Source organism: Amblyraja radiata, chromosome 19 (genome assembly GCF_010909765.2).
Source record: "Amblyraja radiata isolate CabotCenter1 chromosome 19, sAmbRad1.1.pri, whole genome shotgun sequence".
NCBI lineage: Eukaryota > Metazoa > Chordata > Chondrichthyes > Rajiformes > Rajidae > Amblyraja > Amblyraja radiata.
Window position 1 is genome coordinate 19,021,883 of NC_045974.1, and position 16,288 is coordinate 19,038,170.

The 16,288-nt window shown below is 45.5% G+C and overlaps 1 protein-coding gene across 5 annotated transcripts in view; it reads right to left on the reverse strand.

The window, feature by feature from the left end:
* Positions 1–1,843: 1,843 nt before the first annotated feature.
* adamts20 (ADAM metallopeptidase with thrombospondin type 1 motif 20) overlaps positions 1,844–16,288 on the reverse strand; it is a 281,403-nt gene continuing 266,958 nt past the window's right edge. For all 5 annotated transcript variants that reach the window (XM_033037846.1, XM_033037845.1, XM_033037843.1 and 2 more), the window contains 3 exons: positions 13,263–13,354; positions 5,442–5,546; positions 1,844–2,522 (listed from right to left, as the gene is read on the reverse strand). In XM_033037846.1, the coding sequence (XP_032893737.1) occupies positions 2,433–2,522; positions 5,442–5,546; positions 13,263–13,354 (287 nt within the window). In that variant the 3' untranslated portion in view covers positions 1,844–2,432. The remainder of the gene's footprint in view (positions 2,523–5,441; positions 5,547–13,262; positions 13,355–16,288) is intronic.

Sequence of the window (16,288 nt, forward strand, 5' to 3'; positions counted from 1 at the left end):
GTGTTCATTGTAGACTCTGACGACGTTGACATTCTCCTTGTAGCTATTTCACTGGAGGAGTTACATGTTACTTTGGCGATATGAAGACCAGGCTGTTCCCAGGAGCGCACTGTAGGATATTGGGTTCATAACCCAAGAGGTGACGTAATCGATGGGATAACTTCTAACAGGTTTTTTAAAATTTTTTAATTCAAAAGAACCCATTTCAAAATACGGCATAGGTTAGAAAATGCAGTGAGTGTTAATTTTCTGACACTGAATGTCTCAGTGTTTTTAAAAAAAAATAGCCTTGAGTCTTTATGAGTATAATTGTCCAACAAAGTAATGGAATGAAGATGGAGCTCTTTGGCAGACAGTGGCATTGTAAACCAATTTGGAATAGGAATACTAAAGATGCATCGGTAGTGGACCATCGAATGACCCGTGAACTTTCCTCTGAGACTGCTGGAACATTACCAGACGGAGCCAGACTTCCTGTCACCATCACTGAAGGAGACGAATGCGAGTGAGGCAAGGACACAAAAGAAGCAATCCGATGTGTAATCCTCTGTGGGGCAGCACGGTGGCGCAGTGGTAGAGGCTCGATCCTGCTGCTGTCTGTGTGGAGTTTGTAAGGTCTCCCCATGATCGCATGGGTTTTCTCCAAGATCTTCGGTTTCCTCCCACACGCCAAAGATGTACAGGTTTGTAGGTCGATTGGTTTGGTATGAATGAGATATGATACGATAGAACTTTATTTATCCCAGGAGGGAAATTGGTCTGCCAATCATAACTCACAACAAGATACATGAACCATGAAATCAAAGTGACGAGTGGGAAGTCCAGGATTGGGGATGTGCAAGATTGGGGGGGGGAGGGGAGTCAGTCTACCCCACGACAGAAGGGGGAGGAGTTGTACAGTTTGATAGCCACAGGGATAAAGGATATCTGTACTGCATCTTGTTGGAACCAGTCTGTTGCTGAAGGTGCTCCTCAGGCTGACCAGTGTGTCATGGCGGGGGTGAGCTGGATTGTCCAAAATGCTCTGCAGTTTGGCGAGCATCCTCCCCCCCAAGACCACCTCCCATGAATCCAACTCCACTCGCAGGACGGAGCCAGACTTCCTGATGAGCTTGTTGTTAATTCTGTTGACGTACACGGCCTTCACCCTGCTACCCCAGCACATGATAGCATAGGAGATGGCACTGGCCACCATCGATTGATAGAACATCTGCAGCATCTGACCGCAGACGTTGAAAGAGCGGAGGCTGCACAGAAAGTATATCTGGCTCTGTCCCTTCTTGTACAGGGACTCAGCATTCCTGGACCAGTCCAGTTTACTGTCCAGGTAAACTCCAAGGTACTTGCACTCCCTGGTAAACTGCACATCCACACCCTTGATGGAGACAGGGGTCAGGGGTGTTCCTCTCCTCCTAAAGTCCACCACTAACTCCTTAGTCTTGTCAGTGTTAAGCTGCAGCTGATTCAGTCCACACCACTCAATAAAGTGTTGACTACACCTCTGTATTCAGCTTCCCTTCCCTCACCGATGCAGCCCACAATTGCAGTCATCCGAAAACATCTGCAGGTGGCAGGAGTCCGAGTTGTATCTGAAGTCTGAGGTGTAGATGGTGAACAGGAAGGGAGAGAGGGACGTTCCCTGTGGGGCCTCTGTGTTGCTCACTACCATGTCCAATACCCAGTTCTGAAGTCTGACATAATGGTTGTCCAGTCAGGTAGTTGGTGATCCAGGACACCAATGGTGCATCCACCCGCATTCTCGTCGGTTTGTTCCCTAGCAGTGCAGGCCGGATGCTGCTAAAAGTACTGGAGAAGTCAAAAATGTAAATTGTCCATAGTGTGTGTAGGATAGTGTTAATGTGCGGGGATCGCTGGTCGGTGCAGACTCGATGCGCCAAGGGGCCCGTTTCTGCGCTGTATCGCTAAACTAAACTAAATAAACTAATGCTGAGGGGGTAGATGAAGAGCGAGGGGTTCGATGAGTCTTGTGCGGAGTGCAGCCAGCCTGTGTGATAGACAGTAATTTGAGTGTATGAGTATGGGTCTTGATTAACAGAGGAACAGTCCAGATGTGTTCAATGATCCATTGTTTCTGCTCGTGCCATGGTTTCAAAGTGAACTTAATGGGAATGATTGGCAACGTGACATGAATTGGAACAAGCTTAGGCTAAATTTGGTGCAACTAATTATCCAATCATGTTCTTCCTGTCCCAACCCACAGCTCACGATGGCCGGAAGAAAGGAGATTGCTTTAGCTACAGGCTGATGAGCAAATTCTCTCCAAGCTTGTAATAGAACGCTCTTGCACCCTGGCATTGGTAGAGAATGCTGAAAATTGGGTTGGTCCTCTCATCATCATCCATCAGTCTGCGTTCCGCTGGGTGATCTTTTCATTCGGTCAGTAGCTGCATCTTCACTCCACACCCAGGCTTTTACTGCACTTTCAGGAGGAGGCCAGTGCTGCTTTGGGGGACACATTTCCCGCAGTAACCTCCACACTTTCCATAGACCTTCGTCCCGTCCTTTAAAGCAGAAAGAAAGTTGGAAAAGTGTCAGTGTTGTTAACGCACTCGGAATACCGTGTAGCCAGTGAGTTATGAGTGAAGTGCAACCACTTCTTCTTCTTATCGAGTCCACACACAAGATTAGAAGTTGTTCAGCCAGAGCTGAACGCACTTCTCGGCATCTGCATACAATGGTGTCTGTCTTGTGCTTCTTGTGCGTGGTGGTGGAAGGATTGGTGGAAACAGGGCCGTGACGTGAACGCTCTTTCCTTGACCCCACTGCAACCATTGTAGTAACATCGAGTCAGAGGGTCATGCCAACTGTCGGACACCGAATCATCTCACTTCCCCATCAACTTGGGATGTGCTGGCTCCAGAGCGGGTCCAGAGGTTTACAAGAATGATTCCAGGAATGAGTGGGTTAGCAACTCGCTGGAGTTTAGAAGGTTGAGGGGAGACCTCGTTAAAACTCACAGAATAATGGAAGGCATATATAGAGTGGATGTGGAAAGGATGCTTCCGCTGGTGGGAGAGTCTAGGACCAGAGGTCATGGCCTCAGACTTAAAGGGCGCTTTTTTAAAGGGAACTTCTTCAGTCAGAGAGTAGTTAATCTGTGGAACTCATTGCCACAGAGGGCTGTGGAGGCCAAGTCAGTGGAGATTTTTAAGGCAGAGATAGACAAGGTGTCAAGGGTTACTGGGATAAGGCAGGAAAATGGGATTAGGAGGTTGACAAAAGTGCTGGAGAAACTCAGCGGGTGCGGCAGCATCTATGAAGCGAAGGAAATATTTCAGTGTTTCAGGCCGAAACCCTTCTTCAGATGGGATTAGGAAACAGAGATCAGCCATGATTGAATGGCGAAGTAGACTTGATGGGCCGAATGGCCTAATTCTACTCCTACAGCTATGTATGGAAAGGGCAAATTTACCAGAACGTCTTTGGGATGTGGGAGAAACCGGAACTCCCCGAGATCATAGACAGGAGCAGGTCAGCAGTGAACTGACAATTGTGAGATACTACGCACGCAAAATGTACACGGCTAAGTCCTGCAAACGGCAGTCACATAAACAGGACAACTATTTCATTGGTGGTCAGTTGAGTAACAATGGCTCCGAGCATTAGCTGGAGAGAATATATTTAAGGTGAGAGGAGGAAAAAAAATGAATCCAGGCAACATTCTGGTAAACATCTTCTGCACCCACGCCAATGCCTCCATATCCTTCCTATAATGCTGCAACCAGAACCACACAGTGCGGCCACAGACACGTGGGTGTGTAGGTTAATTGGCCTCTGTAAATTACCCATTGCGTGACGTTTCGGTTCTAGACTGGTTTGGGATAAGGGAAACGAGGGATAAAGATGGTGATGTAGAGAGATAAAGAACAATGAATGAAAGATATGCAAACAAGTAACGATGATAAAGGAAACAGGCCATTGTTAGCTGTTTGTAGCGTGAGAACGAGAAGCTGGTGCGGCTTGGGTAGGGGAGGGAATGCCGGGGCTACCTGAAGTGAGAGAAATCAATATTCATGTAAGCTGCCCAAGCAAAATATGAGATGCTGTTCCTCCAATTTGCGTTTAGCCTCACTCTGACAATGGACGAGACCTAGGACAGCAAGGTCTGTGGAGGAATGGGAAGGAGAATTAAAATGTCCAGTAACCGGGAGATCAGGTAGGTTCAGGCGGGCTGGGCGGAGGTGTTCCGCAAAACGATCGCCCAGTCTGCGTTTGGTCTCGCCGATGTATAAGAGTCCACATCTTGAACAACAGATACAATAGATGAGATTGGAGGAGGTGCAAGTGAACATCTGCCTAATCTGAAAGGACTGTTGGGGTCCCTGGACAGAATCGAGGGAGAAGGTAAAGGGACGGGTGTTGCATCTTCTGCGGTTGCAGGGGAAGGTACCAGGGAAGGGGGTGGTTTTGGTTGGAAGAGATGAGTTAACCAGGAGTTGCGGAGGGAACGGTCTCTGGGGAAGAAGGAAAGGGGTGGAGATGGGAAAATGTCACTAGTGGTGGGATCCTGTTGGAGGTGGCGGAAATTTTGGAGGATTATGTGTTGTATGCGATGGCTGGTGGGGGGGAAGGTAAGGACTAGGGGGACTCTGTCTCTGTTGCGACTAGGGGTAGGGGGAGCAATGACGGAGCTGCGGAGTACCGAGTAGACATGGGTGAAGGCCTCATCTATGATAGGAGATGGGAACCCCCGTTCCCTTAAGAATGAGGACATCTCGAATGTCCTAGTATGGAACACCTTATCTTGGGCGCAGATGCAGCATAGACGGAGGAATTGGGAGTAGGGGATAGAGTCTTTGCAGGAAGCAGGGTGGGAAGAAGTGTAGTCAAGATAGTTGTGGGAGTCAGTGGGTTTGTAATAGACATAATCAATAGTCTATTTGCTGTGATGGAGACGGTGCTATCAATAAACCAATGCAAAACAATATGTAACATGGATTATGGAAAAATGTCAAAGTCACTGGATTTAAAATGTGCTGCTGATGGGATCCTATTCCACAATTGATACCTCAAAGGTTCTGACCTCGCTGATCATCCAATCTCTCACCTCAATCCCCAACTCTGCATTAATCTCAGCTAGCTTCCATAACTGGCAATAAACACAAAATGCTGGAGTAAACTCAGTCTGACGAAGGGTCTCAACCCGAAATGTCATCCATTCCTTCTCTCCAGAGATGCTGCCTGTCCCATTGAGTTACTCCAGCATTTTGTGGCTATCTTTGGTTTAAACCCGCATCTGCAGTTCCTACCTACATATTAAAACTGGCTACAGCACTTGAATAAGGAAATCAAAATCAGAGTTTCTAGCTTCTTATCCACTTTCTAATTCTTTAATAAAATCACAAAATGATTAAAACAAAGTGACATTCATGCTCTGCTTTTGACAAAATATAAAACTTTAAGCAATTTCCGACACATACCTGTGACCTTTGTACATTGACCGTGGCATAGTTTCCCTGTGCAATCCATTTCGAAGCTTCTGCTATCTTCAGCCCTGTCCCACTTAAGTTAATACTAAATTGTCCCTGAAAAACAATTTGTTGAACATCAATAACAATGTGTTTAGGTGCAATTAAGCTTTACAATACAATACAATATTTATTGTCATTTGAGCCTCAGTGAGGTTCAAACAAAATTCCGTTTCCACAGCCATACAAACAAAGACAATTTCCTACAGACATACACACAATTTAATTCACACAAACATCCATCACAGTGAACCCACTGTGATGGAAGGCAAAGTCTTTTCTCTCCCCTGTTCTCCATGTCTCTCCCGATATCCAAGCCCCAGGCGGGCGATGATAAGTCCCACGGCCATTTTAGGCCGTGCCGGGCGATTTACGGCCCCGCTCCGTGTCTAAAAGTCACAGTGTTGGAGCCCCCGGCGGGCGCTGTAATGTCCCACGGCCATGAAGCCGCGCCGGGCGATGTACGACCCCGCTCCGGTTTAAATAACATGTTTAAATAACATATCTTATAAAGTATAAGCACCATCAAAAGCATCTTATCGGGATGCATCACAACTTAGTACTGCAACTGCTCTGCCCAAGATGACATATCATTCCTGGTCCCAGCACACTGATGCAATCATAAAGAAGGCATATCAGCGCCTCTGCTTCCTGAGAAGATTATGGAGAGTCAGTATGTCAAGGAGGACTCTCTCAAACTTCTACAGGTACACAGTAGAGAGCATACTGATTGATTGCATTGTGGCTTGGTTCGGTAACTTGAATATCCAGGAGCGAAAAATATTGTAGAAAGTTGTGACCACTGCCCAGTCCATCATTGGCTCTGACCTCCCCACCATCGAAGGGATCTGTTGCAGTCGCTGCCTCAAAATGGCAGCAACATCATCAAAGACCCACACCATCCTGGCCACACACTCATCTCTCCGTTGCCATCGGGAAGAAGGTACAGGAGCTTGAAATCAGGAACATCCAGGTTCAGGAACAGCCTCTTCCCCACAGCCATCAGGCTATTAAACTTGCCATCAAACAAACTCTGAACAATAACAGCCTATTGCTCTTTATCTGTTTATTTGTTTTGTATATATATGGTCTATGGTATATAGACACACTGAACTTTTATCTCCTGTTCTGTATTAAGTTTACATATTCTGTTGTGCTGCAGCAAGCAAGAATGTCATTGTCCTATCTGGGACACATGACAATAAAATTCTCTTGACTCTTGACATTGTCATTCGTATATGTTTGATTCAGTCTGAAAACTGACAGTGGATTATTTAGACTCTACTTTTATAGGGTGTGAATTTGAGGATGTGGACCTTATCTAAAGACAATTCCACACATCCACTGCCCTGCCTCTGTACTGGTAATTATGATGAGAATAATCACCTGCCAATTATAGACTTTACTCGAAGATAGACAGTGTTTAGGAGATGGCAGGCACAAACAATGCCTTCCATTGTGGACACTGAGCACTGTGGCTTCAGGGTACGTGCTTCCTAGCAATTAAACACCTCAAACACAAAACAACAGTTGAACAATTGATGTGGAGAGCAGGAAGTTCTACTTGGGTGAGTGAATGGAATCCACGAAATAAAACTCCCATATCAGGGAGCTGGTCATTTGTAATGTACACTAACAACTCAATCCCTTGTCAATATTCTGAATAAGTGCGCTGAAACACTGCTATCCCTTCACTATTCCCATCTAAGCTGATTGACATTAGTTATAGGGGTTTAAGAAGGAACTGCAGATGCTGGAAAATCGAAGGTAGGCAAAAATGCTGGGGAAACTCAGCGGATGAGACAGCATCTATGGAGCGAAGGAAATAAGCAAAGTTTTGGGCCAAAACGTTGCCTATTTTCTTCACTCCATAGATGCTGCCCCATCCGCTGAGTTTCTCCAGAATTTTGTCTACCTTAGTTTGTCTACCTGAGTTGGATGATCAGCCATGATCATATTGAATGGCGGTGCAGGCTCAAAGGGCCGAATGGCCTGCACCTAATTTCTATGTTTCTATAGGGTGACTATTATTGGACTAACATTAGTTATGGCATTATTAGTTGCATCCCCATCCCTTCCCCACCCAAGTCGTACTCGCTTCAATGCCGTCATGTTTAGTCTGTAACTGGTTTTCACCAAGAACACAGCTAACAATGGCCTGTTTCCTTTATCATTGTTATTTTTTTCGCTATCTTTCATTAATTTGTTCTATATCTCACCATCTATATCTCTCGTTTCCCTTCCCCCTGACTCTCAGTGTGAAGAACGAATCTCGGCCCGAAACTTCACCTATTCCTTTTCTCCAGAGATGCTGTCTGACTCGTTGAGTCATTCCAGCTTTTAGTGTCTATCTTCGACATTAGTGACTGAACCACAACCTTGCTCTCAATGCCAGTAAAACCAAGGAACCTTTGGAAGAGGATGGATGAGGACCCGCAAACCTGTCTTCATCGAGGCAACTGGGGTGGTGAAGAGATTCAAATACTTCAAATTCCTGGGTGTGCATATCTCTGAAGATCTATGCTGGATCTTCAGTACATTCATGCACTCACAAAGAAAGCCCAGCAAAGCCTCTACTTCCTAAGAAGTTTGATGAGATTTGGTATGTCAATGAATACTCTCTTGAACTTCTATAGGTGTACAGTTGAGAGCATATTGACTGGTTGTATCACGGCCTGGTTCAGCTACTTAAACACCCAGGAACATTACAAAAAGGGATGAACACTGCCCAGTTCATCATGGGCACTATCAAAGCGATCTACAGGAATTGCTCTCTCAAAAAGGCAGCCAGCCTCAGAGACCCACTCTATCCTACCCACACTTTCATTTCATGCCTGCCAATGGGAAGAAGGTGTAGGAGCCAGAAAACTGTAATGACCAGGTTCAGGGGGAGCAGTTTCTTTCCTGCAACCATCAGGTTACTAAACACCACAAGCTCCAAATAAGCAATGAACTACATAGACTTGGGGACATTATTGTCTATGTACTTATTGTATGTTTCTTTGTTGGAGTTAAATGTATATATGTGTGTGTGTGTGTGTGTGTGTGTGTGTGTGTGTGTGTGTGTGTGTGTGTGTGTGTGTGTGTGTGTATATATATATATATATATATAAACTTTTTGTTGTTGTTTATTATGGTGTTTACAGATTACTATGTTTAAATATCCCTTGTGCTGCTGCAAGTAAGAATTTCATTGTTCTGTTTCAGGCCACATGACGAGAAAATATTCTTAACTCACTCTCTTTACCAAAAATCCTATAGCGAGCAAGATAGATCACTCGACGAAAAAGACATAGTACGGTCGGTCATGGGCAGATTCATGGGTGATTTTAGGCCCCATTTCCGTAACCGGCTTCCATCTCCGCACCAAAGATCCCATAGATCCGCAAAGATAACTAGTGCGGAGACGGAAGCCGGTTACGGAAACATCCTCGTAAAAATAAAAGTTCTTTGGTAAAAATCTTCTCCTCATTTTCAAAAATTTAATTTATTAACACAAACTGTTCCCCCGCAACGTTGATTACACTGCGAGTCGGGTCCGGTCGGGTTACGGAAATGGATGAAAAAAAGGCCCACGTTGCGTACTACACGTCAGCCCATTACATTTAGCAGGAGTGGTCTATCTTGCTCCGCTATAGGATCTTTGCTCTTTACTCTCTAGTGTAGATCCCGCCTTCAATGGTTAGTTTTTCGCATAACCACATCTGATAACAGAAGCAGCTGGCCTGATTCGATGTGCTGAGCTTATTTCATCATGAAATCTTAATGCTCGGTAAGAGTGAGGAGTTAATTGGACAAAATTCAGTGCTACATAGATGAGCGTAGTATTTACAGAATCCTGTATTAATGTTACAAAATGCAAGTTGCCCATCATGGCACTGTTCGCTTTGGACTGTTAAATTTTTCTCAGTTAAGGGACGGCACGGTGGCGCAGCTGTAGAGTTGTTGCCTTACTGCGCTTGCGTCACCAGAGACCCAGGTTTGATCCTGACTACGGGTGCTGTCTGTACGGAGTTTGTACGTTCTCCCCGTGACCGCCTGGGTTTGCTCCGAGATCTTCAGTTTCTTCCCACACTCCAAAGACGTACAGGTTTTTAGGTTAATTGGCTTGGTATAAGTGTAAATTGTCCCTTGTGTGTGTAGGGTAGTGTTAATATGCAGGGATCGCTGGTTGGTGCGGACTCGGTGGGCCGATGGGCCTGTTCCCGCGCTGTATCTCTAAAACTAAAAACCAAAACTAAATTAAACAGTTGAAAGCCACCATTTAAAAAGATGCCATCTAAAAACAAATCCTGAAATGAGTTCACATTTTAACACAATTGTACACTGCAAACTTTCTGCTGCACACAATTGTAAGTTGACTTTAGCTTGGGGGGGGGGGGAGAATATTATAACTGAGCTGCTTATAATAAACCAACACATGATTTTATACAACTCACCCTGATGAGAAATGGTTAGGACGTTATAACTAGTGCCTCGAACAAACTCGTTTTTTAATGGAGAGATTAAAATGTTCTCAAAGGTCTGAATGTGAAGTGGTTACTGACGTGGGATATTTGCGGTTGCCTGGGAAAGTGCTCCGGGACAGAGTTTCTCAGCAGTTTCCAGCTGGGGTCCTCAGACTAAAATCTAAGTGCATTAGAAGCTATTCACCCCATTCAGCGCCAACGTTATTTTATTTTCAGGCTGAAAAACCCACAGCAGATTGCAAAATGAGGTGACCAGTTAATAAATGTGTCATCAGCTACTTGGTCCTGAGCAGCGCTAAATGGTGCACACCAAATATTCAACAGAACGTGAGACTGGTACTAACTACAGGGCCCAAGAAAAGAAGGAGGGATAGGACATATAAACATCCAAAAAAATTCTACCCTTTATTTTTCTTTAACTAGTGCTATCGCAATGTGGGCATTTGCTCAGCTTTGCTTCTGGAAGCTGTGTTTAATTGACGGAGATAAGAGTTCGCCACAGGGTGGCTTCAGCCGGTGACCTGATATTACTTTAAAACCTCCTGCAGGTCAACCCCTGCAGCCAGTAAACGGGTGACCTCTAAAAGCCTCTCATTCATTAGAGCCCCCAGCAGGTGTCTTCTCACAAAGATAAAGACCAACTCCGTCAGGCACCTCTTTTGTTATCCGTTTCATCAAATAAACATCATTGTCCATACTGCTTCCTGGGGACCTCAGCATTAGTGGCCTATGACATTCAGCTGAACCCAGGATTCCACCACGCTGGGAACAGTTCTGTGTAAACTTTAAAAGCTCAAAGCGGATGCTTGTTTTCACGTACAGAGTCAGGGCAACTTAATGCTTCTGGGCTCTCAATGAATCACCACTAATGCGTTGCTGTGCTTTCGGCGAACCACACTTGCTTCGAACACTTCAAGTAGGATCCAAAATAATTTAATCCCACAATCTATTCCTTTGTGAAATAGTCCCAACGTAAACGTCATCAAAGTGTCAGGAATTAAAAAGCACAATTATTCTAATCAACCCCGACTTATACCTTTAGTTTTAGTTTTAGTTTAGTTTAGAGATACAGCACAGAAACGGGCCCTTCGGCCCATCGAGTCCGCACCGGCCAACGATCCTCGCAGATTAACACTATCCTACACACACTAGGGACAATTTTACAATTATACAAAGCTAATCAACCAATAAACCTGTACATCTCTAAAGTGTGGGAGGAAACCAGAGCTCCCGGAGAAAACCCGCATAGGTCACGGGGAGAACATAAAAACTCCGTACAGACAGCACCCAAAGTCAGGATGGAACCCAGGTCTCTGGTGCTGTAAGGCAATAACTCTACCTCTGCGCCACCGTGCTGCCCATGTGATAATTGTTACAAACCGTTATAGAACAGAGGGAAAGATGGGTACAAGTACATATTTCCCTGAAGATTGTGCAATGGGTGGCCAGAGTGGTGAAGAAGGCATTGGGATGCTGGCTTTCAACAGTCAGGGCACTAAGTATAAGAAAATAGGCACAAGTGCTGAAGGGATTCAACTGGTCAGGCAGCATCTCTGCAGACCATTTCACATTGTATTTTAAATCAGGACCCTTCTTCAGACAGATTGTGGGGGGGGGGGGGGTGAAGAAAGCTGGAAAAGAGCACGGGTAGGACAAAGACTAGCAGGTAGTAGGATGATATGGGGGAGGGGGCTTTGGCAGGAAGATAGTGAACAAAGACAGAGATGAAAAGACAGAAGATGTGAGACAGAAGGATTGGGGATTGTATATTGCTAAGTTGGAGCAAGGAATATAGGTGGACGAGGAGGGGGAGGGGAGAAATAAGTGTGTCCATGCGGGGTGCAGTGGAGTGCGGGGGAGGAAAGTGGAGAAGTTGGGGGAAGAAGGGAGAGGGGGGGAGTTGTGTACTTACTTAAAATGGGTACTCCTCTCATCTGTATCAACCTGTTATCTACCAGGGTTTGTCTTGCCCCTCCAGCTTTCCTCTACTCCCTAAAATCAGTCTGAAGGAAAATTCCACCCCAAAATGTTACCTATCCATATTCTCCAGAGATGCTGCCTGACCTGCTAAGGAACTCCAGCACTTGGTTCTTTTTTTGTTGTAAACCAGCATCTGCAGTTTTTTTATACCTGTACTGAGTATAGAAGTTGTGATGTTCTGTTGCAGCTGCACTGGGCGACACAGTGGCTGAGTGGTAGAATTGTTGTCTGTCAACGCCAGAGACCCGGGTTCAATCCTGACTACGTGTGCTGTCTGTATGGACTTTGTACGTTCTCCCTGTGACTGGCTGCTCCGGTTTCCTCGCTCGCACATTACAAAGACGTGCAGATTGGTTTTTGTGAATTGTCCCCAATGTATAGGTTGGATCTAGTATACGGGTGATCATTGCGCAGCTGAAGGGCCTATTTCCAAGCTGTATCGCTAAACTAAACCAAACTAGACTAGAGTACACTAAACCTAACCTACACAAGTTAATGTGAGGTCGCACTTGGAGGATTGTGCTCAGTTTTGGTCACACAGCTATGTAAATGTTATTATTAAACTGGAAAGAGACAGGAAAGATTTGCAAGGGTTTTGCCAGTACTCTAGGTCCTGAGCTACTGGGAGAGATTGGGCAGGCTAGGGCTTTATTCCTTGGAGCTAAGAAGAAAACTTATATAGATGTATTAAATCATGGGGGGCAAAGAAAGGGTGAATGAACATAGCATTTATCACAGGTTTGGATAATTAAGAATGAGAGGCCAGATGTTTAAGATGAGAGGGGAAAAGTTTAACAGGAAGCTGAGGGACATTTTTTTCAAAAGAAGGTAGTAGGTACATGGAACAAGTTGCCGGATGAAGCGATTGAGGCAGGTACAATAACAACATTTAAAGGACATTTCGACAGGTACATGGATAGGAAATATTAATGGGGATATGGTTCAAATGTGGGCACATTTGAATAACATAGAAGGGTATCTTGATCAGCATGGGTGAGTTTGGCCGAAGGGGATGTTTCTCTGCTGTTTGACTCTATGGCTCCATTCAATACACTTTACAGCTTGGTATGTGCTGATTATTTGAATTGAGGTCTGTTTACTGAAGGAGGGACTGATCTGATTCTTCAGAACCAGTCTTTGTTCCTCCAACCAAGCCCAAAGAATGACTGCTCTTTGAGTTTGAGAGGGAATAATAATGACATAATACAAGCTTGTGGCTGCATTTCTCTTTTGGCTTAGATTTGGATTTGAACCTACAATCGAGTACTTTCACAATTGAAAATTGCCCATCAGTAAATACCACTGGCAGCATGTGGAGGCTGACCTGAGGACACCTGGATGCACTGTAACAGTCTCCGGCTGTGGCAAATGGCACTGCTCTTCCACGCACCGTCTGAGCAAAGTACAGGTCTGTAACTGGAGAAACGGAGATGTCAGAAACAAAATTCCACAATACAGGGATAAAAACAGAAAACTGGAAAGCTCAGCAGGTCACCCACTGCCTGTCCTATTCCACAGCCACTGGCTGACACAAAGCACTAGAGTAACTCAGCAGGTCAGGCAGCATCTCTGGAGAACATGGATAGGTGATGTTTCAGACCGAGGCCCTTCTTTAGACTACCAGCATTTGTAGTTCTTTTGGTTTCCACAATACAGGCACCATTTTTGTTTCTTCACTAGGACTCAGCCAAAGTATATTTTCTGAGTGAACAAACTTGAAGCACTTATTACTGCCGAGTAATAATCTACAGCAAGGTTTAACTCCTGTTTGTCACAATTCTTCCCTCCAGCCTCTTGCTTCCAAACATTGAGACCGAGAGAACAGAAGAGGGAGGGCATGTTCCACCATTTACACGGCTGATCAATCATTTCCATACCCTGTTCCTGCCTTGCTCTCTTGATCTATTTGGAACTAAGAAACAACTTTCTCCTGATCTCTGTTCTAAATGGCATGCCCCCTATTCTGGGACTTTGGCCCCTGAACCTGGATTCCCATCATAGCAACGTCATCTTGTCGTCTTAGAATTTTATGGGTTTCTGTGAGATCTCCTTTCATTCTGTAAACAATGTTGCAGCAGGCCTTTTATTGTGCCTGTACCTCATCATAATCATAAGACGTGACAATAGAAAATAGGACAGGAAATTTGGACCACGATATCTGTGCTAAACATGTTTACAAATTAAGCTAAACTCTTCTGCCTGCATGTGATCCAAATCAGCTCATTCCCTGCATTTTCATTGTATGAGGAAAAGGCAGGAGAATGGGGTTGAGAGGGAAAAACAGATCAGCCATGATCGAATGGTGGAGTATCTGACTCGATGGGCTGAATGGCCTAATTCCGCTCATACGTCTTATGGTATATGGAACTTGTCTTGACTCAATTCCAAACTCTCACGTTCTTTTTGGATCTCACCCAAGTGTTGTGCTGAAATTCCCCTGGTTTCTCCCTGCAATTAGCTTGTCCCACATTGAAATTAAGGTGGATTACATATGTCACATTTGAACCCAGCACTGGTCAGACCTTTCAATCTGCAACCTAATCTGGCGGCACCAAAGGAAAAAGCAACGTTGCATTCGCTATACTTTATGCGACTTCCAACTTACGACTTCCAAAATACATTTGGATGGATATATGCTTAAGAAGGTTTAGAGGGATATGGGCAAAATTCAGGCAAATGGGACTATCCATAATGGAGAAGTTGTGCCGAAGGGCTTGTTTCCATGTTATATAGCTCTATGACTTCATAAAGAAATGTGTGGAGGACTGCATCCCTACAAAAACCTTCCGAGTGTTTCCCAATCAGAAACCTTGGATGAACTTTGAGATCCGCACTCTCCTGAAGTCCAGACACAGGGCATTCGCCTCCAATGATACAGTGGCCTACATGAAGACCAGATACGACCTTGGTAAGGCCATCAAAAAGGCCAAAAGGGACTTCTGCTCCAAACTGGAGGACGAGACAGATGTTCGGCAGCTGTGGCAGGGCCTGAATGCAATCACCTCCTACAAGGCAAAACCAGGAGGCAGCTCGAATGTCGGTGTAACATCACTCCCTGACGAGCTCAATGCGTTTTACGCACGCTTTGACAGGGAGAATACTGATGTGCCTTCCCGATCCCCCATTCGCTGTGATGGCATTTCAGTCTCAGTCACAGAGGCCGATGTCAGGAAATCCTTCAGAGGGGTGAACCCCCGAAAAGCACCTGGTCCTGATGGTATACCCGGTTGTGTTCTAAAAACCTGTGCGGACCAACTGGCGGGAGTTTTTACGGACATTTTCAACCTCTCACTTCTGAGGTCTGAGGTCCCCACCTGCTTTAAAAGGGCATCAATTATACCGGTGCCAAAGAAGAGTAAGGTGACGTGCCTCAATGACTATCGACCAGTGGCACTAACGCCGGTGGTGATGAAGTGCTTTGAGAGGTTGATCATGGATAAATCAACTCCTACCTCGACAAAAACCTGGACCACTGCAGTTCGCGTACCGCCACAACAGATCAACGGTGGATGCGATCTCGGTGGCCCTCCACTCCGCACTGGACCACTTGGACAACAAAAACTCATATGTCAGGCTGTTATTCATTGATTACAGCTCGGCATTTAACACAATCATCTCCTCCAAACTGGTTACCAAACTCGCAGAACTGGGTCTCTGCGCATCCCTCTGCAACTGGATCCTCGACTTCCTCATCCACAGACCACAGTCTGTTCGTATTGGTGGAAATGTGTCAGCCTCGATAACAATCAGCACGGGAGCACCTCAAGGCTGCGTGCTCAGCCCCCTGCTGTACTCACTCTATACCCATGACTACGTAGCGAACCACAGTGCGAACTCCATCATCAAGTTCGCTGACGACACCACTATTGTGGGGCGTATCACTGATGGGGATGAGTCAGAATACAGAAGAGAGATCGAGCAACTGTCCAAATGGTGCCAGCGCAATAACCTGGCCCTCAACACCAGCAAAACCAAGGAACTGATTGTGGACTTTGGAAGGAGTAGGAGGGGGACCCACAGCCCCATTTATATCAACGGGTCGATGGTTGAAAGGGTCAAGAACTTCAAATTCCTGGGCGTGCACATCTCTGAAGATCTTTCCTGGTCCGAGAACACTAACGCAATTATCAAAAAAGCTCATCAGCGCCTCTACTTCCTGAGAAGATTACGGAGAGTTGGATTGTCAAGGAAGACTCTCTCTAACTTCTACAGGTGCACAGTCGAGAGCATACTGACCGGTTGCATCGTCGCTTGGTTCGGCAATTTGAGCGCCCTGGAGAGGAAAAGACTACAAAAAGTAGTAAACACTGCCCAGTCCATCATCGGCTCTGACCTTCCTTCCATCGAGCG